Source organism: Talpa europaea (genome assembly GCF_964194135.1).
Source record: "Talpa europaea genome assembly, chromosome: 9".
In the NCBI taxonomy this organism is placed as follows: Eukaryota; Metazoa; Chordata; class Mammalia; order Eulipotyphla; family Talpidae; genus Talpa; species Talpa europaea.
Window position 1 is genome coordinate 53,688,411 of NC_140076.1, and position 26,680 is coordinate 53,715,090.

Here is a 26,680-nt window from a genome sequence, read left to right on the forward strand (position 1 = left end):
GTTTTCCTACAGACTTTCCAAAAAATGAACTATGATTTTCTGACTAAGAAATGTTTATTAGCAGAGAGTTGAGAAGGAGGGAGAGATACAAAGAAATATAACGTGATTTCTTTCGTCCATTCATCAAATGCTTTCATTAGTTATTATGAAGGTCAGCTGACCTGCATACTGGACATTATTTAACCTCATAACTTCTGTGCAAAACAATTGCACTAAGAAAAACACCATGTATGTGTGTCTTTGCAGACACAAAACCTGAGTCACAATAAAAAGTTTTTAATGTAAGAAAACTTTTCTTAATGTAGGAAAATAACCTTTAAAGGGCCAAAAATACCTTTGTACAATGTAATCAGCTAACTTTAAAACGTCAGTGTGCTTAAATATCACATATTTTATCACCCGACAAAAAAAGAAATCATTTACATTTGATCATAATCTATAGCTGAAATACCCACATTTTTTATTTGTAACATCTATTTTCATACCCCTGAATTCATGGACTTTCCTAAAAAAAAAAAAAATAAAAAGCACGACCAAACATGAAGACTGTTTAAGATGAATAGTTCCTGCTTTTTTTCCCTCTAAATATTGAGGACACAGGAGATTTGCAGTTGCTAGAAATATAACTTAACGTTAAGCCACAATGGAATGCTAAAATTCAAGACAAAATATATGACCTATTATTGAAATATTATGTGGAAAAATATTTTGTAGAGAGCTGGGTCAGTCTGCATGAAGCTATTCTCTCCTTTGCAGACTCCCTTTTTGCAGATTTAATTCTTTAAAACAAAACAAAACCTTTTGTTCTCTATGCTCTATTTCCACTAGGTGTTTTACCTTCATATTTGAACCCTGAATTGTTCCAACCAAAGCGCCTTTGCTCACTGGTTACAAAGTCCTCTTATCTACATCTTTATTATCTTTCCCTCACCTTCCTGAAGCTCAGTTCTCTGGGCTGATTCTTAGACCTCTCTTGTGCCAGTTAGCTACTCATTAGGATTAAATCTGTTTAATTGTTCCCACTGTTTCATCGTTAAACACTAAATTAAGGCTCCTGCCAGGACCTACCTACTTATTCCCTGGGCTGTATATATCTCAGATGCATGCTGAGGAAATTTTATAGACACGAGTGCAAGCTGCACCTTCATGTTGCCCCCAACTGTCTCTTTTTTGCACATTATGCATTTATGTCAGTTAAATCACTGACCTACAAGAGAAAGCCACCTGAACAGAAAGGCTTAATCCTTGTAGCTGCAGTGAGCTAGAAATGTCCTTTGACCACTTGTGTGAATAGGTGAAAGGATTCTGGGCATTGTCCTTGACTGCTGCATTTCCCCTCTGAGGTCACTGTGCCTGGTTTGTGTGTAGAGTGGGGATGCAAACCCTAGAATGCTACAGGATTAGAGGCATCAGCCAAAGGAACTATAACCTTTTCCTGCCTTTTTATGTGACACTTGTCTGAAGATCACTAGTAGGATTTTGCGTTGTGCAGAGGCTAAAAGCAGAGTCACACTTTCTCTGCCAACAGACTTGTTACCATGGGAACCAATGCAGAAAAATGAAAATATGCAAGAAGCTGAGGATTAAATGTGGAGAAAGTTGATAGGGAGTTGGTTTCTACATGGCAATTTGAGCATTTGGGATTTAAAGAAGCAGCATGTTCCTCATGGGGCCAAATCAATGAAAAAGGACAAAATGACTTGGTGGTAGCTGGTCCTGGAGGCTGAGAGGAGGGGAATGAAGAAAGAAGGCAGTAAGCTATGCTGTACTTCAGATCAAGGAAACTGTACAGTCCGGTTCCCTTTCGTCTGTCCCTATGTCCTTCAATAGACATGTCCACGTTTAGCTCGATAAATCAAAGCTGCTACAACAATTCTTACCCTTCTAAAGCCAGCACACTATCTGGCAAGAGTATTGCGCACCTAGTATATTATTGCTTGAAGCATCTTCCCAAACACTCAGAATGAAACAAAACACTACACCACAATGTGCAAATCCGCAGTGCCTCTCCCATAAGGCAGCTTTGTATGTAAGCTAAAATTTAAGTCAGTTTTTCATTAACGAAATAATTATTTCACTTCCTTAGTAACTTCCTCTTTCTGGAGTTGATAATTAAACTGATCAAACCAGACTAGGATTCCAGGAAAGCTCAAAAGAATGACTTGGAGTTTCAGTCTAATCTCAGGAAGGCAGAACTACAATCATACTTACAGAGGCTCCGGGGAGACTCCCCCATGCTGTCTCCCACATGTCCCAAGAGGCCATTTCCTGAAATTCTATAATTATTGCCTCTTCCCTGTGACTTCAGCCTTTGGCTTATATCTAAGTGCAATTGCCCTGAGGAAATGGGGGAATGTCACATTATCGTCAACCCAATCTGACCCTTCCCTGAGAGCTACTTTTCCAGGAGTAGTGACACCCTTCCCTGACCCACCCTCAACATACACAAATTTAAAACTAGAAACATCACTCAGGAAGTTGGAGACAAACCGTTTTAGATGGTGTTTGGCAACCATTGCAGCCGGGGTAGGTTCACTGGTGGTTCTAGCAATTCGAAGAATTTTGGAGCCCTTGGCATCATCTTCACAGGTTTGAATAGTGCGCAGGGGAAGCAAGCCAGCAGGGAGACAGCGACTTGAACCCCCTTCCTCAGGTTGACCCCGCCCTTTTATCTCCTCGTTCCTAGGCACAGGTGTGCACACTTGGACATGCGCACACACCCAGGCTAGGTGGCCATCATCAGGCACACTTGGCCCACACCCGTGCGCCTTCTACGTTAACAAGATCAAGACCACAGCTGATAGCCACAGAAGCCAATGGCGTAAAAGCCTGATCAACTTCATTTACCCTCCAGATGTGTTTAAGGTTACTTCTAACTGCAAATGGTCTCAATAAAACTTGCTCTTTGTGCACTCTCGAACACACTGGATGTAGGTTGTATGAGAAACGCTTATTTCACACTCGCTAGTGGCTTCCTGTTCTATATGTTAGAGTTCTGAATCCCTTGACAATCCCAACAATGACAGCTTCAAATGCCAAAGCCCACTGATTTCTGTTTTCCTCAGCGTATTCACAGAGCTCTGAATCTGATAAAATGCCTAAATATCCTACCAAACAAACTTCAGGACCTGAGACTTCAGTCTTGGTTTTGCAGGTGGGAAGCACTGAAACAACTTGATGTAGGACTAATCATTAAAGCTAGGCAGATAACATTCTGAGATAGGTAAATAAAACATAATAGAGTTTTCACAAGGAACTATGCCTTTAAATTTAATATATGATAAAAAAATGGGTGTTTATTTTATTTTTCTGATATGGTACCTAGAGTCAGGCAGCAGATGCCTGGAGGAACACTTAGTGGTGTGGATTTAACTGAAAAAATGATCTGTTTTTTAGCAACTCTATTCTGTTCTTTTGCTGGTTGAGCACACCTTGGACAGAATTCAGCTTCGTTAGGCCAAGAGACCACCTGATTTAATAATTTGGTACCACATTCATTCCTCAGACAATTCAAAAATAATTGTCATATTCTCAAAATATATTGAGAATTTAAATTCAGTTCCTTTAAATTTTTGAAGCAATATGATTTATCTTCTCAATTTTCCTTGAGTGATTCCCTGCTGTATCATGTATCTTAAAGAGTTACAGCTATCATTTTTAACATAGTTTTTCTAATTTATCACATAGCTCTATGTAGTTCATAAGAGAACCATCGTGCTAATATGAGGACATTTATTGCTTTCAACTACCACACATATTTAGAAATCAGAAAGACTGACTAGTGGAATGATGATGTCTTCACAATAGGCATATGATGAATAAATTTTGAGATCGAATTAATGCATATCACAGCGACCATAGTTAATAATATTCAATTAAATAATGGGATTCTGCTAAAAAATTAGATTTCAGGTTCTCTGGTACTGGGGGCTGAAGCCAAAGACTGTTACAGGTGGGGCCCCTGGTGGGGGAGGTGCTGGTGAGGCTGAATAGATCCAGGAGAAATACACACAAAATATGGGTGGGGTGGAGAAGGATAAGGGACTGTAGAAGCAGCCCCCTTATTTTAGCTGGGGATTGGGATTTCAGCAGGTTTTTTTTTTGTATTTTGCCTGGGGCAATACATCCTCACCAGCAGCTCCCTCCAGGGGGCGCCACCTGTAACAGTCTTTGACTTCAGCCCGTTTACACTCTCACCACAATAAACAAATAATTATGTGAGGAGCTGAGACGTTAACTTGACTGTAGTAATTGTGTTACTCTGTAGAGAAAAGCCTCATGTGTGTACCTTAAGTAATTAGCACAATTTTTACTAAAAACATAAAATTGAAGGAAAAAAATAAAACCAAGGGCATCATGCTCCATGGTTATTCTTTCTGGATTAAGGTAAGGTGTTAAGTAAATAGTTAAATTTACAGTGTACACACACACACAAAATGATGCCTTTTCAGTACTGACCAGTGACTATGTGTAGACGTTGGGCTTCTACAATACCCTTTACCCTCTATCGCTAGCAAAGTGGTGCTTGAAGGTCTAAGAGCCCTCTGACATAGTGTTTAAAAAGCACAACCTCATTTTCAAATGTAAGCACACTGTACAGTCCATTGCAAATTTTGTGATAAGCTCATATTTTTGAAGCTTCTCAGAGGCACTTCATTGCTCTAAGGAAAAACCCACTATTTCATCACCAATTGGCTGATCCAAGGACCATAGTTGACCTCACATACTTTTTGAACCCAACTTTATTAAGTAGTTGTTCCGCGTCTAGGGTAATGCCGACCTGAGTGAAAATATCTTTAATTTTTACCCCAAAGAGCAAACAAAAACTCCAGCATTTTTGTTGGCTATGAAATCGTAACTGCTATTTCCTTTGCCAGTGGGATCTTTAAAGTGGTTTTTCCTTTAGAAAAGCTTGTGGGAATTTAGATAGCTATCATATTTTAGTGCTTAGAGTTTTGGGCAGGATAGCTGAAATCGTCATTGCCATCCTAAGAGAAGGATCAGCTGGGATGGGGAAGGTCAGCATTTGAGCTGTTCACCTTCGGTGGCACGCATGAAACTTGGTCTCTACTTACATAGCTCTGGGCCCATTTTAGCTTTTCACTTCCTAGAAAACTTATCATGGGTGCTGTTCAAGTCACACTTCTTACTGGACTCTAATGGACCCTGCTCTGTACTTGCAATCAAAGCATCCCCTAAGTAGTGGGGTGTTTGCTAACAGCAGAGTATGAATCTTTCCTTGTATGTAGGTGCATGATCAATACTCAGGATATGCACGCCCACTAGAAGTACACTCATTTCCCTAGGTATTTAAAACAAATGAATTATTTTTAAGCAAGGATTTCAAGAGATACTGAAGGTTAACTGTCCTAGTGTCTCCTCAGGTTGATCTGCAAGTGGAACTGTGGATTTTCCTTAGTAAATTGTGGTGGTGGCGCTTCCCTCCAGCAAGGAGGATGTGCCTTTGATTCCTGCAGCCTCTCAGACTTTCAACCGTCTGGGAAAACCCTTGGAAGGACAAAATCTGATGACATTGGAGAGCCCAAACTTGGCTGGTGACTATCCCTTCCTGTTGTGCTCGTTCAGATGATACTGCACTTCTAGGTTATCACCACCACCTGACGCTTGTTCTTTTTGGAACATGGGAGGGGCCATAGGAAAAGGTTCCAAACTCACGCGAAAACAATAAAGCTGAACGAAAGCATTTGCCGATTTATTAGATTGGGAGAGAAAGTGATTGTACTCCGCTCTGTTCTCTCATATTTGTATCCACACAATAGGGTTCCAGTCTGTCTCCCCACTAGACTGTGTTTCTTGTTGGGAGTGACCACGATCTAACATTTTTATGTCCTACTGTCCTCATAATCCTTTGCTTATTAACATCTATTGATTAAATTATTTGTACAGCAATTATAAATTGTTTTAATTCTGATTTTTTTTTAAAGGATAAAAGCATAGGTCAGCTCCAGGGGAGGTCTCAGGGGAGAACTACTTACTCACTTCTCTGAGGTACATCTGCTGAAACCTACATACAGGCCTGGTTGCACAGTCGGCATATGTACATATTGCTGTGGGGCTGCAGGTGAGCATGCTGGATATATTTATGGAAAATTTAAAAAAGAAAAGAAGACATAGTCCCTTACCTTTGAGTAGTTTATGATGATCCAGGTTCCAAGGTCACAGGGATAGTAACTGCCATTTATATGAAAGATGTGGAAGACTAAAAAAACCTGTATTGTGTGTGTGTGTGTGTGTGTGTGTGTGTTTATTAGAGAGAGAAAGAGAGATAGAGAGCATTAAGTTTGAATTTCCCTGGGAAAAGGTCACAAACATTGATCTGTAATGTTTGCTACCAACATTCATGGTTTTCTAAAGAACATTCTTTAGACGATCTTCTAGAGAAGGACGATCTTCTAGAGACTGCCCGATTGTAATGACACTGTGATTCTCCTAAGTGCAAAGTACTTATTGCTGAATTGAACACCACTACAAGCGTGGCTGAAAAATTATGTCCAAAGACTGGCTAGCAAAGATGGATAGTTTAATACAAACAGATGGACAGCAAGGAAGGATAAGTGTTAAGCAGTCAGGAACAGTTTGTATATAACAGAGAGCAAATCAAATGTGGAGCAAGACTGGCCTACTACCTACCAACCTTTCCTCTTACAGGTGAATTTTGGTTTAATGGGCACCGAAAGAGTGGATTCTGGTGCGTGGCTGTTGCAGGGAGGGTGGCACAAATGGATAATCAGCATCCAGTTGGGATGGTGGGGGGCAGAAGAGTGCAGTTTCAAAGAGTAACAGTTCCTCACTGCTTTCTTCTCTTCCATCAGCTGCTGAGGCCCCACATCTCAACCTAAGCCTGGTGATTGGAACCTTTTATTGTACCTAAAAGCAGAGCTTCCAGACCTCTTTATAGCATGACACAGATAGAAAATGACTGTTCTGCAGAATGGTCTACAGGTGGATAAAATCGAGAGAGCCTTTGCAGGCCCTGAATAAGAGTAACAAGCCACAACCCCCCCCGCGCTCGGAACAGATCAATGTCTCAGTGCAACTGGGACTCTGCTGGCTGCTAGACAGGAAGCACTGACCTTGACATTGTGCCCAGAAACGTGAAGTTAAGATTCTCCACATAAAGAGGATGAGGGAGAAAGACGAGGGGGGAGAAAGATGAGGGGGGAGAGAAAATACTTCAGGTAATAGTTGAGACTAAAAAATCTAGAGGTAGTACAGTACCACATAAAGGCGCTCTCAGGGACCATAACTATAATAGCTTGCAAATAAGTTTCCTCATCACTCAGTACAAATTCTTCCTCATTTTCTTTCTAACATTTCGTTTCAGATTCTACAACTAAACCTATTATGAAAAGCTTATGGATATCTAAGAAGGGATAAAAACGACAATGAAATAGAAAACAAGGCCAATAAACAAGTCAAAAGCTGTATCTAAAAGTGGGAAACAAGGATGGAGACCAACCAGAAGTGTGTGCTTTAAAATGTGTGGCCACATTGTGTACAAATTAAATTTATTAAGAAGCTATTTACCTCTCTGGAAAGTGCACTTGGTAAGCAAACCCAAAGCAGTGCATGAAATTGGCATGCTTTCAGTCAAGAAGTTACAAAAGACCAATTCCGAAGAGCTGAAGAGAATTTGCCAAGAAAGCACACTGTATTCCCAGTGTGATCATGTGGCCAGAAGGAAAGTGTTTTCTCTGGAGGAAAGCACTGGAGGATTTAAATCATTTTACATAGCTTTGGGGAAGGAACATCTTGTTTGCCTTTTACTTTTGTTTGGGATTGGAAGATAAAAAGATTAAACAGTTTTCAGAGAAACACCATACACTCAAAATAAGCAGGGCATTGAAATTAGCAGAGAGGCCTGAACAAGGATGCTGGCTAATCTGTTGAGTGTGAGGGTATAATTAGTTTAGAAGTAAGCAGAAACATTTGGCTTTTTAAACAATGATGCAGCCATTGGAGGCCCTGAAATGACACATATCTGAGAACTATAATTGCTTGAGGTCACATGTCACTAAAGCTGCCAGAGGCTGTGCCTTCAACACTCAGACATTCTGACTGAAAGGAGGGGGTTGGCAAAGACTGTAAACTACCCTTGGAATCCAATGATCACCGTATGACCTATATTTTGAGTTACATCCCTTATTCACTTTTTAATAAGTGACTATTATCAAATTTAATAATAATCAAATTTAATAATTTGATTATAATATTAGGTTCTTTATACATATCAATAAAATGAAATTAGGAGTTCATATCAGTTGCCTACTTAACTGCCAGATGTCAACTGGACATAAAGCTAAATGCAGATACACCCCTATTTAGACTGGACTTGTTTTAGAATTGTATAAGGAAGACTATGCTAGGCTAACTTCATTCCTGAAGCATTAGGTTTTGGAACATTTGTTTCAAGAAATACATTTAAAATTACGGCAGAGAAACAAAATATTTGGAAAACACAAGCAAGTTAGAGAAGAACTACTAAAATGACGATGTAAAAATGAAACCGAATAATTAAGAAACATCAAAATTTTAGAGCACAGATTCACCTGAGGCTTTGAGAAAGTGTAGCCAGCCTTGCTCCCTCTCCTCCACCCCTCTCATTGGGTCCTAGGGTGATGATACAACCTGAGAGATTTAGTCAAAAAACATATAACTGCTTTAAAATACACTGAAAAGTCTTAACATTTTTCTCTACATTGTTTAAATTTAGAGCATTGTTTCTAATGAATTCTTTCAAAACGTATGTAAAGGACATTAATGGCAAATACAAGAGGCCTAAGAACTGACCATCCAGAGCATGTGTCAAACTCTAAGCCCAGATAAGAACTGTCAAGATATAGCGATAGATATGCACGCCACCTGGTGGTGACTCTTTCTAACTGCAGGCATGTTCCAAAAACTGATGTGCATCTGGATATAAGGATAACTTTATATGAGGATTAACATGTCAAATAGGAATCCAGTAATTTATTTATTTATTTATTTATTTTTCAACTCATCAGCTTTTTTTAATACATTTTTTTCATTTTTATATTCCCCATACAATTGCAAGCCCCTGATTTTGACCCCAATCCCTCCTTACCCCGCCCCCCCACCAAAGTGTGTCTCTGGTTCATAGATGTTTGTTGATTTTGATTTTTTTCTTTCTTATAGTTATTCTTTTTCCTGGTCCCTTATTTAGGTTTTCTAGATGGAATCCAGTAATTTAAATGGAGGTTCTTATGGAAACATAATTTATTACTTTATCAGGGTGGATTATTGAGGAAGTAGTAACCTCTTCTCTGCAGTAATTTAAAAACAGTATTAGTTCTTCCTTGAAAGTAGATAACCAGATACTGTACTGGTCCTTTTCTCTCTTATATTAGATGACTTCCCTCATTTCCACACGTATGTCTAAACTATGGTTATAATGTTTACTATTGACCTTTATTTCATAAAAGTGCTTTGGTAATTTTTTTTGGGGATAGCTTGAGAATTTGTGTGACTAAAAGTTTATCCACTACATTACAAAAATCGTTTTTAGAAATGAGTAACAAATGAAATACATTGTTTGCTTATACCTTGTTTTTCATTCTGGATTTTTTCTACTCTGCCACAGTAGGAGAGAGACCAGAAACCAAGAAAAGCTGGATGTTCACTCTCTGGTCAAGAGAGAAGTAGGAGAGGAAAGGAATTCTGGGGCTGCCCAAGGAAGAGACACAACCACTGGAATCAATAATCTGAAATTGAGTCTGATCGCTGGCATCCAGTTTCTCTATTCTTCTATCAGTCATTTACCTCTTTTTGACCTTTCTAGTTATTACTTCCTTTAGAGCTTATTAATTTCTTTCCTTTGGCCCTCAGGTTTGCTCTTATTCTTACTATTCTACAATATGCTTACAACTTACTACCTAGAAAATGTCCATCAATATTTATTTTCACTTGATTTTTCTTCAAGCAGGCATTGGCATTCTTTTCCTCATGTAAATATCTAGACACTGGGCTATAAGACCAAATAGTAGGCATCTGGAGAGTGTGAGGTGCTCTACTGTCAAAGAAAACAATGATGGGAGTTTCCTTTGAGGAAGAATCATGGCTTCCAAATAACAAATTTCATGAAAAATGCCATTATCAGCCAGTTAGCAAGTTTTCCTCAAATAAAGAAATTCAAAGGCACAAGAAGATGGAATGATTAGTATTATCAATATAAGCACAATATTAGATGATAAATGGGTATATTTGGGAATATTTCACTCATTTCTGTAGGCAGTTTTCTATGAAATCCAAATAGAAAATTCTGGGAAATATTTTTAAGAGAAAGCTAAGAAAGATAACTTGCAAGGAAAGCAAGAGCCTATGAGGTAATAAAGGAGCTGTGATTAACAGTTTTCTATCCTGTGGGTCTCCCGGATGAGATACTATTTACTATTGCTCTTTTTAGGGGCTAGACTCCACTCTTTGACCCTAGGAGGGCAGCATCTAATGAAGCCAACATTTAAAGGCAGTATAAATAGGTTTTTTTTTCTTACAATGAGATAAACAGTTCAGATTCTGACCTCTATGAACTATGGCCAAAGGCCTGTGGACAGTTTTCTTTTTTCCGGAAGAGGCAGAAGTTCATTAAATTTTAGAGCTAAAATGGAATTGAAGATTTCCTCTTCCTAATACCCATTCTTTACTAATCTTCATACTGCCACATTTAAAAATAGCTTGAGTAAAGGACTTCCTGGTGGCACAGGGGTTAAGACACAACCTATGAAGCAATCTGCAGCCACTGCAGCATGGGTTCGATTCCCGGCCCGCCAGGGAGAAACCCACATGGTCGGACAGATCTCTCCTGTCTCGCCCGCTGCTCTCCTCAGCAGTGTACTTCAGTCCATCTGCCTGACCTGTTCCCAACTCTGTGTCTGGTGAATCCTCTCACCCCCCCACATGTCTGGCCTGTACTCCAATTCTTGTATAAAAATAAATAAATCTTTAAAAAAAAAAATAGCTTGAGTGAAGTAATCAGCTGAGTCACAAGGTACCAGAAGGAGAACTTTAGAAAGGGACCAGATTGAACCACAAATTTTGACTCTTTAGTTCAGAGTCACTTCCCCTCGCTAGATCTCAGGCCACTGAAAAAATGAGGGAACTAAACTTGATTATCTCTTAAGATGCCTTGTTAGACCCAAACCTGCAGCTCTACAAATTCAAATTCATGAATTCATTTTCAGGGATTTCTGACATCTATATGCATGACTTCTTCCATGAACAGAAACAAAACCCAAGACAAATCAAAAGCCTAGATCTGATGTGCTCCAATAAAAATGAACAAAAGCCACTTCATAAACAGGCTATTAAACACAACTGTTGAAACAACACGAGATCCTAAAAGATCTTAGGAGAAATGTTGGGGAGGGGATGAGGACTAGAATCAAAGTGAGAATTTTTATAAGAAATCTAGGAATGTGGGCCTCCCCGGTGGCGCAGTGGTTGAGAGCTGGGCTGTGAAGCTGCCGGTAGCCTCTGTAGCGCCGGTTCGATCCCCGGCCACGGGCGAGGGTCCCACATGGCGCGCAGAATTCTCCTGCCGCCCGCTGCTCCCCTTGGCAGTGTACTTCATCATTCTGCCTGTTCTGCTCCCCGCTCTGGCTCTGGTGAATTCTCTCACCCTCCCGCACTTCTGACTATACCCAATGGCTGTATAAATAAATAAATAAATCTAAAAAAAAAAATAAGTTCTCTTGTAAAAAAAAAAAAAGAAATCTAGAAATGGTATATGAATTAAGAAAATAAAAGGTTTGTGGTTCAGGTTATGCAAATTAAACAGCTTTCTGTTTAATTCAGTAAGTATTAAGTGTGTTTGCATTCCGGGTCTTTCATCCATTTAATCATTGCACAAATATTTACTAAGCACCTACTATGCTTCTGAAACTGACAGGCACCCAAAATACATGGTAAACAACACCAAATGTGCCCTCCTGAAGCTCTTCTGTCTATCATGCCTCTTTTAACTATTGCCTGGCCCTCTTTCTCTAGGAGCTTACTGTTGATAGGAAAGAACAAATACCAAATGGCTATCACCTCTGGTCTAATGTGATTAGTATTATAAAATATAGTAAGAGTTAATATGGCATTACTGAGGAAAATAAATTTATTATGATTAAGATTAGGGCCAGTTTGATGATGGCAGTGATGTAATCTAGTTGAAAAAGCAATGTGGGCAAAGGCTGAGACTGAAAAGTACAAGTAGTACTTAGGGACAGGGAAGGATTTCTAGGTATCTAAAAACACTGACTATGATTAGGATGGAGGTAAAAAAAAAAAAAAATCCTTGTTTCAGAGGATCAAACTCTTCCTGGAAGAATACATATATAATATGTGTGCTACGGGATGGGCTGGACAACATGCAGTAAAAATGTCTTCACTCCACTGAAGGAAGTAAAACGAAATGTGGAGTAAAAAGAAGTGGAGGGCCTCCCCGGTGGCGCAGTGGTTGAGCGCTGGGTTGCGAAACTGCGCGCGGCCTCTGCGGCGCCGGTTCGATCCCCGGCTGCTCCCCGGCCACCGGAGGAGGGTCCCACATGGCGCGAAGACCTCTCCTGCCGCCCGCTGCTCCCCTCAGCAGTGTACTTCGGTCCTTCTGCCTGCTCTGCTCCCCGCTCTGGCTCTGGTGAATTCTCTCACCCTCCCGCGCTTCTGACTGTACCCAGTGCATGTATAAACAAAACAAACAAACAAACCAGCAAACAAATAAATAAAGCATGCCTCTATAAAAAAAAAAAAAAAAAAAAAGTGGAGTAAAAAGAAATGTGGCCAGTTGAATGGCTATTCAACTCACTGCATTTCAGAATGGGACACTCGAATATTTGCTATTAGGGACTCCCACACTTCTTGATTAAGAGTGGACTTAGGACAGACTCTGTGGGATCCGATTCTATCTTTTCTGTCTTCTGTTCTATCTATTCCTACCTCCAATTCTATCTTTTATTTAAGAAAGACGACACACTTCAAACACTCTATACTGACTTCCATCTCTTCCCCCCACTGCTGAATTAGATTGAGAGATACCATTTTTCATTACATACTTTCTCCTTTTCAGAGCAAACTGGCAAATTTCTCTTTTAGCGATTCAAGGGATTCTGTTGCTATTTATCTTGTCCGCTAGGTAGCCACTCTTACCATTTCTAGCTTATCAAACATTGCCCTAAATTTTGGCAAATATTCAGAATGACCTCCCAAAGGCCATAGGTACCAGTAGGGAAACTTATCTGTAATTCCAGCTGGAACAACCTGCTCAGATCCAAAGATGAAGATGCTACTTCCCTTCTGAATTCATGAACTGAGGAGTGGGACAAAGGGACTCACCATATTGCTTTGTATTGTCTTTGATCTGGAAGTTCTCTCATCTTCCCACTTGATTGTGAGATTCTGTGCAGAGCAGACCGTTATGTCCCTTGCAGTGCCTGGTATATAATTATTGCTCAAGAAATATTTATAAACATTGCATTTAAAGTTTTATCTATGTTCCCCCAAATATTTTAATTTATGAATGACATACTTTGGGCATCTGGGATTCAGATATAGTGATTATTCTCCTGTGGGGAAACTATGGAGTTTGCTGATAAAAATAAAAGTTCCAGTACTAGAATATTTTAATCTAGGTATAGAAATACCTGGTTATTTGCTAGGCTACTTATTCATCATGTTATTTTAAAAAAGGGAAAAGAAACCTGGCTCAAATAATACAATTGTGCAACAGTGCAACAGTGATAGCTTTAAGAAAAAAAAAATACTTTCAGAACTAGAAAAAGATTGAATGATTCATTTAACTTTTTCCTCATCATTCATTCCTGTACACACTGAAAATGATATTAAAAAGAGCCTCTTTCATTTTTAAAGGAAAAAGAAAATGATGCTTGGTTGGAAAATTACGCCTGTGGAAATTTGACCATGGCTTTTCCTTGAGTCAGGCTATGGTGCTTCTACTCCAACAGCTAAGGTACACAGGATTTCAGTGGATTTTGCATAAACATGGCCTGAATTTTACAATCTTCAACTCTTTGAGGTGCTACTGTTCACAAAATTAGGCAAGATTTTAAAAAATTATTTGGAAATACCTACCAATTTGGGGAGGTTTCAGGGAGACTGGAGAGCCATCCTTCTCATCTGTGTCACCTTATACCCAGGCCTATTTCTTATCTCATTTAGAGCTCAAAAGGTTGCTACAAAGCAAGAGTTGACTGTGCTACAGCAGAATCCAACCTCGGAAACTCTACCAGATGAGGCGATGCTTTCAAAGATGGAACCAGTGAATTATTACCCCTCTGTTGTTCTCTTCTTGCTTCCTATAGAACTGCTCTCAGGGATGAATAGGATAATCACATCGTTGAAAGCCCAGAAGATTCAATATTATATATTTTCATTTATTCTTTTTAATCAAAGCTTCAAGTGGATTTCCATTCCCCCACCCCCACCTCCATCTCCATTCATCAGAAATCTCTGAATTCTCCAAGGTAGAAGTCATGCAATTTATATTCTCACCGGAGAGTCTCTCCAAAACAAGGCAAAGGACCATGGAATCTGTCCCAAGAACGGTCAGTTAGGAGGCTTAGAGAAAATCCTTCCCATGTAAGACTCAACATTTTAAAACCAGAAATGGCAACACAGCTCTATGAAGATATTGCCAGCCTCACCCTTGCGCATAAGCTTTGTTTGCTGTTGTCAGAGACATAAGTGCTGATTAATTCTACCACTCCTGGCTCCTTGATCACCCAGGAAAGTTCCTCCCAAACTGGAAGCTGTAGCCATCAATTGAGACTCCAAACAGTCAGAACTCTAAGGGGGCCTCTTATCTTGGTGTCAGCAGACTAGAAACAGCCATCCGCTGCATTTGGACCGTCATGGGAAGTTGGAGGAATGGATCCATAGCAGAAAGAGCAGCATTGAAAAGAGATCAGTTTTAAATACTCAAAATAGAAATGACTCCAGCAGATTCAGGATATTACTAGTAAACTCAACTGTGACTACCTTCATTTTGTACAGTGGGGTGTTCCAGAATATACATTTTCTGAATAGTTAGATCAAATGAACTGGAAGGATACAAAGAAATACTGACACCCAGAGTCTCCTATAATATCAATGCATGTTACTTCCGTAGTGCCCACCTGTTTCTCCACGGCCCACACGCTATTCCTTTGCTAAAACATATACCTGGAGGGAGTGATCTTGCTGAGTGATGAGTAAATAGCAGGGGCCAGACAGGATGTTGAGTGAAAGCTGATTGTATTGTTAAGGTAAAAAGTTCATGCAAGTAATCTTCAGTTTGAACATCTCCCACCAGTTCCCAGTAGATAGGTAACTGCAGTCATAAGCAAGGGCACATCAGCCACCCAGAGTCTGAACTTTTTATTAATCCTCAGAAAAATTTAGTATTTGCTGAGAGGACCTTTACTGGAAACTGTTGTTTTTCTTGATCAGAGAAGGACCCATCTTAACAGTGCACGTCATTATTTGCAGTGTTTCAAAAAAACTGATAGGGGGTTAGCATATCAGGAATCAGTCAAACATGTTGTCTGACCGAATTTACCAAAGACTTAGCATGATGTTCCTACACCAACGTGACTACTGATGTTGTGGAATCGCTCCCTATTGATCAGATCGCTCCCTTTTCATAAGAATAGAGTTTCTTGATCTATGTATCAATGAGGAGCAGAAATTGATGGAGGACAGTCAAAATACAAGTTGGCAAACACTGTTTCCCAAAGCTTTAAATTGTAGTCATTAAATAGATGCTATGAATAAAAGGAAACTGTTTTTCCATCCTCTTTCCTGTAATCATTATGGTAAATTCAGATAGTTTTCACTTAATATTTGAATAAATGTAGTTGCTTTAACGTTTCTTTTCTTTGACTATACTCTCTCTTTAGTTATGATGAAAGATACTTCAGTCCTACTTTAAAGTAAGCACTTACATAAATGATACATGTGTAATTATCTATGAGATTAAAAATTAATTAATGCTGGTTTGTTGCCCCCTCTTTAAAACTGCCTTCCATATTGAAGGTGGTAAACCCCAAGGATTGGTGAAGAAACCACAAGGACTATTTGATATCTATATAATTACAAATCTAATTAACTGGGATACAAACATTGTAAAAGTTTTAATGAGTATTAAATTAGAAGGATGGAAATATTTAACGTCATACTGACTTTGAATGAATCTTGCTGAAAGCACACCTATATTTTGAAATTATTAGGCTTGTTTAGGTGACTTTTGTTTAAAATCTTGTTCACTAATATCCATTCGGCTTGCAAAATCAGCAGCAATTCTATTAATAATTTTCAGTGCTTGTTCTTTCTTCCTCTGATTGTTTTCATTCTCCTCCATTGAGTCTCACTGATCCATCAGATATAGACAGTTTAAGCCGAAAGATTCCAATAAAAACCAAAGAGCAAAAGGTACAGTCTATTAGAGGCATCATGAATTCCACTCCTTTTTGGTTGGTTTGTTGTTTTAAGGACATACCCTTAATTATTATTATTATTTGGCTAACGCAACTTAGATTTTAATTTTAGGCAGCAAAACCAGTTACTCCCCAAAAAATCAAGATGCAAAAATCGATGTGTTATTGATTTTAGTCACCTATAGAATCAATTAGACTTTTTCCCCATCAAATGATGAGTGATTATATTTAGCCAGCCTAAAAAAAATTGCCTCTTTTCACTATAATCTGCCTTTCTTAGTATGCAGCATTACAGTACATTGGACAATGAGGCACATCGGGTTTACTTTCCAGTTGGCCAGGGATCTCTTTTCTTGTTTCCCCCCTTCTGCAGAACAGGAATGGTTAGAGTATTGGCCCAAAACAATGCTATCACATCAGAAGTGGCAGAGGTGTTTACCAGATCATCCTTCTCTCAGCTTTGTGCCCCGCAACATCTCCTGAAGCCCTGGGTTTGATGTGGAAACCTGACATAAGAACAAAGATTTGGGAGGTCCTATATCTGGCTCTTTTTCTACCTCACTCATAAAATATTAAACAAGACTGATGGGATAATTTGAGATGATTCATTGCCACCAAATGGCACCCATGAGTTTGTTTTTCCTTTAAGTGATCTTGTGAGGCCATTGAGGGTCTCTCTTTTGAGTAACGATGATCATCCTATAATAGCAACTGGAGAAGGTGGTTTGGGTTGAGTTTTTAACAAAGGAAATTAGGCCATGAAAGACTTTTCTCATCAGAAACTGTCAATATATTAAAATGCACTTAAAAGTTACTTCTGGGAAACATTAAATAAGGTCAATCATTTAATCATTTGCTAAATGTCAAACCCTATAAAATCATGGAATAATGTCACTCTGACATAAAGCAACATTAAAGTTAGTGCATCATCTATAAAGTGAAGTATCCATTTGCCTGTAAGCGACAAATTCTATTGCCAAAAAATACCACTGTACTTCTAATAAGTGACACTCATTTTAATAGACCCTACAAAAATACAATATTTTCAATGTCCCCATAAAACAATTAACTTACAAATATTATTCTCAGAGCTTTGGTGACATCAGCATGTGATACTATTGTGAAAATCCTAATAAAATACCTGAAACATTGGCATGTAACATAAATTCATTATATATATATATCTCTCTCTCTTTAAAAAAAAAAAAGAGACATGTGGAAATATGAGAGACAATGTATACAATCAACTCTGGGAAATTATTCTGGAAATTCAAATTAATATTTTAATCAAACTAATGACTAATATCAAAAAAGATATCTTTTAAAAGGATTATAAAATAAATTTTGATCATTTATAGAGGAAAAGGGCCCCAGTGCAAAAAATAAATTCTATATTAACTATGCTTGTTTTTCTCTTCAGTGAGACAGAATTCAGGATTTTATATATTTTGAAACATTTTTGGAAAAAAAATATTTTCTCTATTTCTCTATTGCAGTGCCCACAAAACCAGGCACCAGACCATAGCTCTGAGAAATTATATTTGAAGTTTCATATTTAAATACCAAAGTTTTTTTTTTTAATCACCCACCATAACTTTCTAACAACAGTCTTTCTTAATGATAAATTTTATCAATCCCCCAAATGCATTTTAAATGATTTAAAAGTAGCAAATTAGATAAAGCTACACACAGATGAAGTCCACATTTACAAGTAAAGAAATCACAGGGCTACAGCTTATAATCAACATAAATTTGAAGGAAAGAAAACAATACCTTTCCTGCCACCCATCATTCACTGCTTAAATTTGTGGTGAAAAAGATTGATCTACAATGACCTTTAGTCTGTTTCGTAACTCTGTGTGTATTGTAATTAGCTAAAGGCATTGAACAAATTAGTTTGTCCCATTTCTATTCAGGTCCCAGAGATAAATGGCTAATTTATGAAATATTTCACTCTGTTATGAGAATTTAGCAAATAAATATGGAACCAAATATAAACACTTTATACCATATATACAGTTACTTTCATAAGGCATTATCATGTAACTTTTATTGAAAAAGATTCAATATAGTAAAGTCTTATTTTAAGATATATTTTCTTTCTCAATCCGAGATGTTAGGTTTATGAAAATATTGTTTTTCTCTATATTCTTTTTGTATATATGCCAACATATACCTTGTGCTAGAAATATTTTATGGGAATTACAACTCTTTGTATTTTCTATATAAAGGCATATACAACTTTGAGGCAGTGTTTCTGATGGAGAGCAGAATTCGTAAAGAGCTTGTGTGTGCTTCCGTGCTCCGAAATTATATGAAATCCACTTCGAGAAGAAACTTATTTGATTAAAAAAACAAAAACAAAAACAAAAACAAAACCGCACCAATGCACAGCCAGAGGCTGACAATTAAAACTAATACATATCCACATGAACATCGTATTTATATAGTTAACATTTTTAAGGATGATCAGTGCTAACATATAGTATTATACATTTGGCACTAATGTTTGCCATTGGTCCAGCAATTGGCAAAATTTGTTTCTATGTATAAATTTATTTTTGAACATTAGGTCTGGCTAGACGTATCTTCACTATTTATAAAAAATATTTAGACAGTAAGCTCACGTTGAATAACTAGGTCTACTGTGTTCTGGAAACTCTTCAGTAGTAATACAGCTTTTTCATGTTCCATATGTACAAAACTATGTCCATTTGCCTGTAAAAAACACAAATAATATCAGGCAATCAATGCAAGCTATTTGTTCATCACTTTATCATTATTTCTAACCATACAATTTAAGGGAGTATTGCACACCCAAAAGTTAGCAGTTTTTAAATTCACAACAGAATTGCAACTATGCAAACAGCTAATTAATTTTACCCAGTGGTTTCACTTATAGGAGGAACATACAGGAGATCAAGAAAACAAACAAGGGATCGGGGGAAAAAAGACAAAACTAGCAGGCAAACTATAAATTGGAGACATTCAGCAGGGGAGCAGGGTGAAGAGGGATCAAAACATGGGAGGGAAGAGCACAAGAGACTATGGATCAAGGGAGTCTTGGTGGTGGGAATTTTAAGGGGGTTATACCTTAGAGGAGAATGAATGACAATGTAAGAAGGATATAAATTTAAAGAAGTAATAAAAAAATAAAAGAACTAGCATCTTCTGAAACTCTAAAAAAAAAAAATCCATCCAGCTTCAACACAATTTATTAATTCAACAAATATTTATCAAGTACTTGGTATGTCCTACCCAGGACTGCCCTTGTACAGTCCTAGCTACTGTGCTAATCACAGAGATGCACTTAGGAATAACAGATGTTCTTAAAATAAGGTAGTTCACTTTGTTGTTGGTTTGATTTGTTTAATTTTTGCAAGTACTTAGCTGAGATCATTTCGCAGTGTCCCCAGGATAATTGCTTTCTTTTTATATCTAATTACTGATATGAACCCATCAGCATGGTCAAATGTTTCAGTCATGCAAATGTGACACTAATAGTATGGTTATTTTTTTTTTCTGGAAGAAGCTAATATTTATTATCAACACATGTGTATAGTTAAATCTTATTTTGACTCACTGAGATGATCTTAGTTTACCAATGCAAAGTGCAACCATATTCACAGTCTATACCAGTAGCCTTCAATCCCATCTAATATAACTATGAGATCTGTCCCTCCGGGGTAAAACACACTGGCATGAGTAACAGTGGATGTGGTCACAGTCCTCTAGTTAAGAATCATCTATTTATGCCATCAAAAGTCATCTTAAACATAATTAGCCTTCAGGATACTAACTGGCTATTATTTGACATTTCCATCACAAAATGTACATGCTTTTCTGTAATGACTGCTCATGGGTCCATGGTTTTCTCATTAAATTGCAGTTTTTTTTTTTAAGATTTATTTATTTATTTATACAAGCACTGGGTACAGTCAGAAGCGCGGGAGGGTGAGAGAATTCACTAGAGCCAGAGCGGGGAGCAGAGCAGGCAGAAGGTCCGAAATAAACTGCTGAGGGGAGCAGCGGGCGGCAGGAGAGGTCTGCGCGCCATGTAGGACCCTCCTCCGGTGGCCGGGGAGCAGCCGGGGATCGAACTGGCACTGCAGAGGCTGTGGGCAGCTTCGCAACCCAGCGCTCAACCGCTGCGCCACCGGGGAGGCCCAAATTGCAGATTTTTTTGATTGGAATGATTTTTATTATTATTATAGGAAGAAGTGAGTCCCACAAATAAAGTGAAACCCCAAATAAAACATCACATTATTGAAATTTGGTAGGAATAAATCATGGAAATTCAATAACTGTAATTTATGTGACTGTTCTCCTGCAATCTGAGACTCAGTTGAAGTGAAAGAGTGAGCCAAATTGATTGCTTGGCAAAATACAGATAATAGAGTCAGTTAATTGTTTGACTTGTTCAATTTCGATTGACTGACACTAATTTCGGACACACATTGACTTTGTTATTTCACTTTTTTATGCTTTTTGATTTATGATTAATTTTCAAATAACCATCCACTTTAGATACTCTACTGGCTTTTTTGAATTAAAAAAGCAGCATATCTTTAGCAATACTATATAATCTTATAACTTAGAAGAAGGTCAGCTGACACATTTTATTACTCGATCCCACAGTATTCGCATTTCAAAATAGTAACACATTTACAGATAAGGAAAATGCTAGGAGATAAATATGCCAATCCATTAAATCCATATAACCAGCAGAATAATTTTTTTTTAATTAAACAATATTAAAGAATATGTATAGGGTCTCCCTGGTGGTGCAAGGGGTTAAGCACAGCACTGTGAAGCTATCTGCAGCCTCTGCAGCACGAGTTCGATCCCCAGCCAGGGAGAAACCTACATGGAGCATCAGACCTCTCCTGTCTTGCCTGCTGCTCCCCTCAGCAGTATGTTTCAATCAGTCTGCCTGTTCTGTTCCCCACTCTGTCTCTGGTGAATCCTCTCACCCCACCCCCCCACACCTCTGGCTTGTACCCCAGTTCTTGTATGCATACATCAATAAATCTTTTTTAAAAAAAGAATATGCATATATGAGTATGCATGTTGGTACCAACTTTTTCAGTGGCATGAAATGCTAGTTGGGTATAACTGAATATGTCTCATGGCCCAAATATCTTTCCTTAAGTGACACTAAAAAATAAATAACTGGGTTCCATTTTATGTTATTTCTGGTCACATGGTCATGTGGAATAGCAGATGGCACATTCTTTTTTTTAACTCTCATCCTATTTCTGACATGAGGAAAATAGCAAGCTTGGGTGATTATAAGTTTATCCCACTGTACTTTTTTTCCACTGTATTTTTTAGGGATATATTAACTACCATAATGTTTCCAATTTTACCAAAAGGCTTACCTTAGTGAAATTAAAATTTAACTTGAACAATAGTTTTTTTTTTTTTTTAGAGGCATGTTATTTATTTATTTGTTTGTTTGTTTGTTTTGTTTATACAAGCACTGGGTACAGTCAGAAGCGCGGGAGGGTGAGAGAACTCACCAGAGCCAGAGCGGGGAGCAGAGCAGGCAGAAGGACTGAAGTACACTGCTGAGGGGAGCAGCGGGCAGCAGGAGAGGTCTGCGTGCCATGCGGGACCCTCCTCCGTTGGCCGGGGAGCAGCTGGGGATCAAACTGGCGCCGCAGAGGCCGCGGGCAGCTTCGCAACCCAGCGCTCAACCACTGCGCCACCGGGGAGGCCCGAACAATAGTTTTTTGAATGTCAAACCTTAATAGCAACTATGTGAGTGATCAGATTTCTCTACTAAAGACTTAAAACCTAAAATTACAATGAACCCAATCCATTGAGAATTTTCAGGAACTTGTCTGAAATATAAAGCTCAGTATTTCAAAGATAAAGAATAAATCTGGAGGCCATGAATGACAAAATGTCCATTATCATTCCTAAATATTCCTGGTTTTAAGAACTACAGTTCTCAAAATAATGTAAGTGTCAAGGGTATAAGTGATAAAAAACCCATACAGTAAATTAATCATAGCTGTTAATTTTGAATGATAGCTTTATCATAAGATCTTAAAGAAAACTGGCCTTCTTCCACCATGAGTATCTTCCATTTTTTTTTTTTCCCCAATCAAATCATGGTGTGTTGACTGGGTCAAGGTATTATGCTAAGCCCGGGGAGAGGAAGTAAGAAAGAGATGAAAAAGGGAGGCTGGGCCTCCCTGGTGGCGCAAGGGGTTAAGTCACAGCAGTATGAAACTATCCGCAGCCACTGCAGTGTGAATTAGATCCCAGGTTAGGGAGCTGACCCACATATGGCGTGACAGACCTCTCCTGTCTTGCCTGCTGCTCCCCTCAGCAGCATATTTCAGTCAATCTGCCTGTTCTGCTCCCCACTCTGTCTCTGGTGAGTCCTCTCACCCTCCTGTACCTCTGGCCTGGCCTCCAGCTCTTGTATGCATAAATAAATAAATCTTTGGGAAAAAAAAAAAGAAAAGAAAAAGGTAGGCTCCCATCAAAAAGGCAAACATCCAGATGGGAAAGTAAACCATGAAAATGACTAAAAGTAATGTAGAAGATATCTTACATGTAGAAATGACTCAGCAAATTAATGCTGAATGGAATTAACATCTGAAGAGACAAATAAAGAATTATGGTAGATCAGTGAAAAAAAAAAAAAAAAAGGAAAAATTTCCGAGGAAGCTGTTTCTCTAAGCCATCAAGACAAGACTTTCCTGGTCCTCATGTCTGGCAAGATGTGCTCAGCAAAGGACTCCAGGTCTTTGTCTTGTCTCAATCCTTGGAGTTGCCTCCAGCTCTGGACATGTGACTAGCTGGCTGTTTCAAATAAATCCTGCAACAGGTCAGGAGGGGATGAGTTTTAAGATGATCTGTGCATGTAGTTATTTTGGGGAGATTTAAAAATCAAAATACCAATGAATTTAGACTATAGGCTTTAGCACAAGAATTAACTATAAAAATAAGTGAATGCGGAGAGGCTTTATGGAATGAGGAGATGGAGCTAGTTCAAAGAGCCTTTCTTTCAAAAGGAAGAGAGGTAGCCCAATATGTAAATCATTTAAACAGAACTTTTCTGGAGAGATAGAGAGTGAAACAGTCAGAGAACGACATGGGGACATGGAAGGATGAAAGGCAGAAGGAGATTGCATCTTAGGACCAGCTTGCTTGTCAACACCTTCCACCTCCATGGTATTCCTGCAAACAGTGTGAAAACTGTGGATCTCTGTTAATCCTGTTATTTTATAAATGAAAGAGCTAAACCTCAGCGAGACCAAAGGGCTTGCATGAGGTCGCACAGCCAGAACTGAATCATCTGATACTGTAATGTTATTTCTTATCATTTCTCTCAATATAATAATGATCACAGTCACTTCCAAGTGATTTAAACTGACATTTTATTGATCATGATGAAATAATGAACAATTTCCTTTTAAAAACTATCATTCCATTACCTCCTAACATAATTCTATTCTTTACTGTGGTGGCAAAGTCCTGATTTCATTCAGATTCTTATCAGGTTTAATTGACCTTATTCAAAAAACAGTGGCAGAAATAACACTCCTAAATTATAATTTACAGAAATGCCCAATCTCTTATTCTTAATATAGTTTTAACTCCAGTTTAATTGGGTTGTTGTAGCCATATGTGAGTTTTCTCTATCAAAAGTAGAAAGACTAATTCAGGCTATCTGCTAGGGCAGTGCCAGAAGACTAGAGGAAATAGATTAGAAAAGGGAACACTTTAAGGATAGAACCTATAAATTTGACACCTAATTGGACAAGGGGTAGGAAAGAACTAAGAATCAGATTGTGTTGCCATTAATGGGTAATGGAGACTTTGAAGGAGCAGCGAGCTTCATTGGGAAGACAATGAAGTGTGCAGTTCTGGAGGGCAAATGATGATCACATGTTTAGAAACAAGACACTGAGCTCAGGAAGGAGGCTGGTGTGACAGCATTGGCAACAGAAGTTAGATCTTTACTGTAGTCTGATGTTAACTACATGGAATGCTGAGAGATTTATCAGAAAATTTATTTAAAAGGGAGCATTGTGAAAAGGGGACAGTCTTGGGGCAGGATGGGGCTTGCAACTGGACAGCAGAACAGAAAGGTTTGCAGGTGCCCTGGACATCTAGGAAATCTCTCTGAAGTGAGGGAGAGAAAGGTGAAACAGGATCCAATCCTTCTTGCCAGAGGATGGCAGAGAGCTGGCACTAGTCTGATAGCCTAGTGAATGAAAGGACGGACGATTCTCCTGTGTACAAAGCACTGAGGGGAGGAAAGAGAAAATCTGGATTTCCCAGGCAGATGAACTAGAACAAGTCACCCTAAAGCATATTGAGGCAAAGTGCTTCTAAAGGTCATGGGAAATCCCAAGGAATCAAGAATTTTCTAGCCACCTCAATTAACTCTAGTCTCATGCAGCGCAGAGGATAGAACAGGAAAAGGGACTGTCGTGTTAATTCTAGCCTTGAATTTGGTTCCATTCCAACACCCCAGGCTTTAAGATGTTCAGATCCACAGTCCAGATTCAGAGTCACCTCTATGGGGACCCCTTGTTTAGCTTAGCATTTAATATAGCTGTTAAGCATCAGTTTTTCATTTTCATGCTTTGTAAGTACAAAGCAGAGTTATATGGTGAGAAACACAAATATGGCACTTACTTCCCAGAAGGAAACAGGCAGATTCATAAATTAGATCACTACCTGTAATGCTAGTCCCCCAAAATGTTTTGAATCTATGTGGACGTCAAGAGGCCTATTTATATAAAAGACCACAACAAAGGGCTGCCTGGGAATAGTTTCAAAATAGCAAAAGGACTCTGACAGATCAGAAATCATATTATTTTACAAAGTTTCTAAAGATTGAATGAGTAAACATATGCCAATTGTTTGGGACAGGACCCAGCACACTATAAATAACCAGCTGATGAATGTTAGGTACTACTATTAATATTACTTCACTGTAACTTTTTTCAACTTAAATACAATTTTCAGTAAGTCACAAGAACAGATGGACAAATGTCAGAGGGAGGAAATCTTTTTCTTGTTTAGTTATTTATACTCCTTTAAAAGATGAAAATGTAAGGATTAGAGAGATTACATGAAATATCCGGATCACACACCAGGTGGGTAGATGGGAATTTATGACACAACAGGTTGTCAACTCTCTGTATCTTGACACACAAATATTTCCTTGGACCTTGTGAGGTTGTTACACAAGTTTAAGGTTCACCTAATGAATTTACTTTATGACTTTTTATAAAAAGATTTATTTATTTATGCATAAAAGAACTGGGGTATAGGCCAGTGGTGCGGGGGTGAGAGGATTCACCAGAGACAGAGATACACTGCTGAGGGGAGCAGTGGGAGAAATAGGAGAGGTCTGCTGTGCCATGTAGGTTAGCTTCCTGGCCGGGAATTGAACTCAGGCTGCAGTGGCTGGTGATAACTTAGTAGCACTGAGACTTTAACCCCTGTAGCTCTGTAAAAGTAGAGCTTTGCCACCAGGGAGGCCCTGAATTTACTTTAATATTAATTGACTTATTTCTTGATAGGCCATATTATGTTGGACCTGATGTCAGGAGAGGCAATGACAGAGGGTTTTTTTTCTTTCCTAATGGACCTTTTCCTTCCATCCTTAGGAGAGAAGAGCAAAGAACATTAAATGACTATAACATATTCATTTAAATGAATATGGCTATCTGACTAACATCTTGGTCAGTTCAGACACGGAATCAGAAAATTATGTTACTGCAATTGTGTATGGCTTTTCCAATTAAAATGAAGATCAGAAGACTCACAATATTTGAACTAGTAAGGCTTTGGTGTTTTTGTGTGTGTGAAAAGAGGGAGAGCTAAGAAATATTAACTACAAAGTATAAATCCAATGATGCTCTGAAAAATAAATGCATATCATCTATATTTACACATTTGATATTTTAAATGTATGCATAATATAAATGCAAAAGATGATTTGAAGAATTAAAGCTAAGTTAATGAAAATTTAAAATATGTTGCCACATTTGGCTACATGTACATTTTGTATAAACACACTGTCTGTAATGGCTTATAATAAAATGTGTCCAATTTTGCAAAAATTGCAACTTAATGAAAATGGAGAAATAAATGACTGGATTATTATGTTAAAATGAAGTTAATAAGAAAACAATCTAGGAAAGAAATATATTCTGAAAATTTTATGCTTCAAGAACATGTAATTAATGGGA

General features: G+C 38.3%; 1 protein-coding gene across 3 annotated transcripts in view; it reads right to left on the minus strand.

Moving 5' to 3' along the window:
• Nucleotides 1-19,061: 19,061 nt before the first annotated feature.
• The window catches only part of LRRC7 (leucine rich repeat containing 7), a gene marked incomplete at both ends in the record, with an annotated part of 319,842 nt that continues 312,223 nt past the window's right edge, over nucleotides 19,062-26,680 (minus strand). For all 3 annotated transcript variants that reach the window (XM_084242632.1, XM_084242631.1, XM_084242630.1), the window contains one exon: nucleotides 19,062-19,169. In XM_084242632.1, the coding sequence (XP_084098758.1) occupies nucleotides 19,062-19,169 (108 nt within the window). The remainder of the gene's footprint in view (nucleotides 19,170-26,680) is intronic.